Source organism: Bombus huntii, chromosome 8, assembly GCF_024542735.1.
Source record: "Bombus huntii isolate Logan2020A chromosome 8, iyBomHunt1.1, whole genome shotgun sequence".
Classification (NCBI taxonomy): domain Eukaryota; kingdom Metazoa; phylum Arthropoda; class Insecta; order Hymenoptera; family Apidae; genus Bombus; species Bombus huntii.
In genome coordinates this window covers 3,287,565-3,290,258 of record NC_066245.1, presented here as the reverse complement: position 1 = coordinate 3,290,258, position 2,694 = coordinate 3,287,565, and the positions used below count along the sequence as shown (strand labels likewise).

At 41.8% G+C, this 2,694-nt stretch overlaps 1 protein-coding gene across 1 annotated transcript; it reads left to right on the top strand.

Annotated features, from left to right (window-relative positions):
* Nucleotides 1-1,218: 1,218 nt before the first annotated feature.
* Nucleotides 1,219-2,489, top strand: LOC126868359 (dynein light chain Tctex-type protein 2B). The gene is made up of 4 exons (XM_050623691.1): nucleotides 1,219-1,326; nucleotides 1,395-1,487; nucleotides 1,600-1,796; nucleotides 2,324-2,489. Exons 1-4 carry the CDS (start codon nucleotides 1,219-1,221, stop codon nucleotides 2,487-2,489), a joined length of 564 nt encoding a protein of 187 aa, XP_050479648.1.
* The last annotated feature ends 205 nt before the right edge of the window (nucleotides 2,490-2,694 follow it).

Genomic DNA, 2,694 nt, shown 5'->3' with positions numbered 1-2,694 from the left:
TTAATAGCGATGCATTCACCATACCTGTAACGACTTCTCGATGTTTCCGACATAAAACGCTACCACTGAGAAGATTCTTCGAGTTCCAACGCCCCGTCGCTAATCGGCTTAATTTCGGCTTTCTTATCCGGAGATTCGTGCGTTTTGTACCGAAAAATTACGTTTGTTACACGCCGTAGTAATTCTTGCTACGTCAGAAGGCTTCTCGTCAGCCGATTTTCCGACGCTTTCGTTGTTGTTAATTTTCCAACGCGTTGATATTGTTTTAGCATCAATAAACGGACAGGCTGAAGTTGAGAGAAACTGGATGTTCCAGGGGTTAAGATCGCGAGCAACGATCGCGATAATGCACCCGTATATTACACGAACAGGTAAGAGAATCGAACGGACGAAGAAGAGATAGATACGATTTTCTCTTTCTACTGTGATTCGTCTTCTCGATAATACCCCTCTAAAGAGCACAGGACGAAGAAAATTGAAATAAAATATAAGTAGACGCGAATTTGCCCGAGACTTTCTTTCAAGATTTTCTTCCTTACTAAGCTTCTTATATTCGATATAAATTAAGAGCCGCAGTGCGTTGTTTGCTTTGTGCGAGACTCCTGGCTATAATACGAACGCTCTGTATCTTCATCTTATTGTTTCAGTCTCTCGACCGAGCGAGATCGAGCTACGTTGAAACGTGAATTGCACTGAGTCGTGGGAAATTGAATTTAGACTTTGTATCGAGTCCAGCTATAGGAAATTGTATTTGCGGCAGAATATCCGCGATATAGCGAGGCCCTAAATTAAAGCATCGAGCAGCTGCACCGATTGATGTCATGTCATCCAGGGTCGTACAAAGACTCGTGCTTCATCTAACAGCACTCAATTAAAATCTCGTATTGTTAGTTACGTTTTCGAATTTCTATCAATTCGTTCGTGGAAACCTTGAAAACCACGAACTTCGCCGATATTTATCATTACGATCCATCTTTCAATTTATTACCTGCGAAATTTGTATCTTTTATTTTTCGGACTCTATTCGTTGATCGAAATAAAGCTCGTGAAAAGCTGGTAACTTTTTTTTGAACGCGCCCTAATATTTGCGCGTTTGTTTCCTTCGATGTAAGCCTGTACCGCGATATAGATTCAACTTCATTCCCGCGAACGTTCTTTTGTTCGATCCGCGTCCAGACGACTTTCGAACGTCGTCCTTTTTAATTATATTTTTGGATTATGAATCAGCAGCATAGCAAAAATGCCGAAGTTCATGGGTCGAGGTTTCGGCCTTCGAATCCGAATCTACCAAAGATCGACAAACTGAGACAAGTACAATTCAACGAGGTAAAATAATAGGTCGATTAGTAGGAATCGGTAGGTTAATGCTAAATCGTTTAAAAACATCGATGCAGATGCAAGACAAGAAGAGGTTGTCGATGAGGTTCTCCGCTTTGCTGAATTCGGCAAGTCGCGTGTTCTATCATAAACGTGGAGATCGATTGAAGGTACGTAAAAGTAATGTATGGAAAACGCGTGGACAGACGCAGTGGTTTAGAAACGAACGACCACGGTCTAATTAACACGATTTGGCGGCACACGATCGATCGAACAATGCAGGTTCCCAGGTATCAAAACACTTATCGGCTCAGCTCATTTAACCCTTTCGATGTCGAAGTGGTCGATAAACTGGTGATGGAGACGATGGAGAGTAAATTATCGCCGGTGACGGCATATCATCCAAATCACATGGCGAAATTGTGCTTGGAGATTGGATCGGATTTGCAAAACGCACTCTGCAAAAAGGATTACGATAGGTAATAATGCTCGACACGTTTACGTTGCTCGCAATAAACGCGGAACGTTCGCGATGCCAACAAATTTCAAACGAGCTTACCTCGAGGTTCGCTCGTAAATTCTTTCGCAACAGCTGCTGTCGCCAAAAATCGTTTCTCTTGTTTTTAATTCGAGATTCGACGCTCGAGAACCGCACAGACAGTAGAATAACCCGGGGTTGAAAGTAACGATCTCACTTTAGCATACTGGATTTTGTAGAAGCTGTTAGAGTTAGAAAACGAATCTTCATACCAGCAGTTTAAACGTTTATCTGATATTATTGGAAATACTATCGTAATCGTTTGTTTACACTTTGACCTCGCAGTGCAACTATAATCGTATTTCGAAATATTTTATTTCTTGACTTCGCCCCTTGTTATCTTCGACCCTGGTATATCCTACAGTTGTATCTTTAACGAAAACGCAAAGTTCTAACTTTTAGAAAGCATCATCATCCATCCTCTGTATTATTTATTTGTATCGTAACATTTATTCTTCCTGTTAAAAGGTATAAATTAGTGACGCAGGTGACTATAGTCCAACGTCTCGATCAAAGCGTACACACGGCGTTCCAGAGCCTCTGGGACGTGGAGCGAGACAATTACTCCTATTATGTTTTCGAAAACAACCACATTTACGCATGGTGTTGCGTGTTCGGCCTATATTACGAGTGAAATTCATCGTCCCGGTTAAATCTCGTTCTGTTACGCGCGGACGCGCGCTCGCGATATTCCCGATATTCGTTGCAATTCCAAACTAATGCTCGCTGCTTCCTTTTTTTTTTTTTTTTTTTTGTAACCCGCGTGCTCGCTAGATATCGGTGCAATATCGTTGCATAATGAACGGGGATGTATATCGCGACGTTTACGAGGATTCACG

Bases quoted from the DNA above. Each gene is read 5' to 3' on its own strand.
- LOC126868359 (XM_050623691.1), top strand. From the start codon at position 1,219: ATGAATCAGCAGCATAGCAAAAATGCCGAAGTTCATGGGTCGAGGTTT. The intron at 1,488-1,599 runs GTACGTAAAAGT...CGAACAATGCAG, and splicing joins AACGTGGAGATCGATTGAAG to GTTCCCAGGTATCAAAACAC. The intron at 1,797-2,323 runs GTAATAATGCTC...TCCTGTTAAAAG, and splicing joins TGCAAAAAGGATTACGATAG to GTATAAATTAGTGACGCAGG.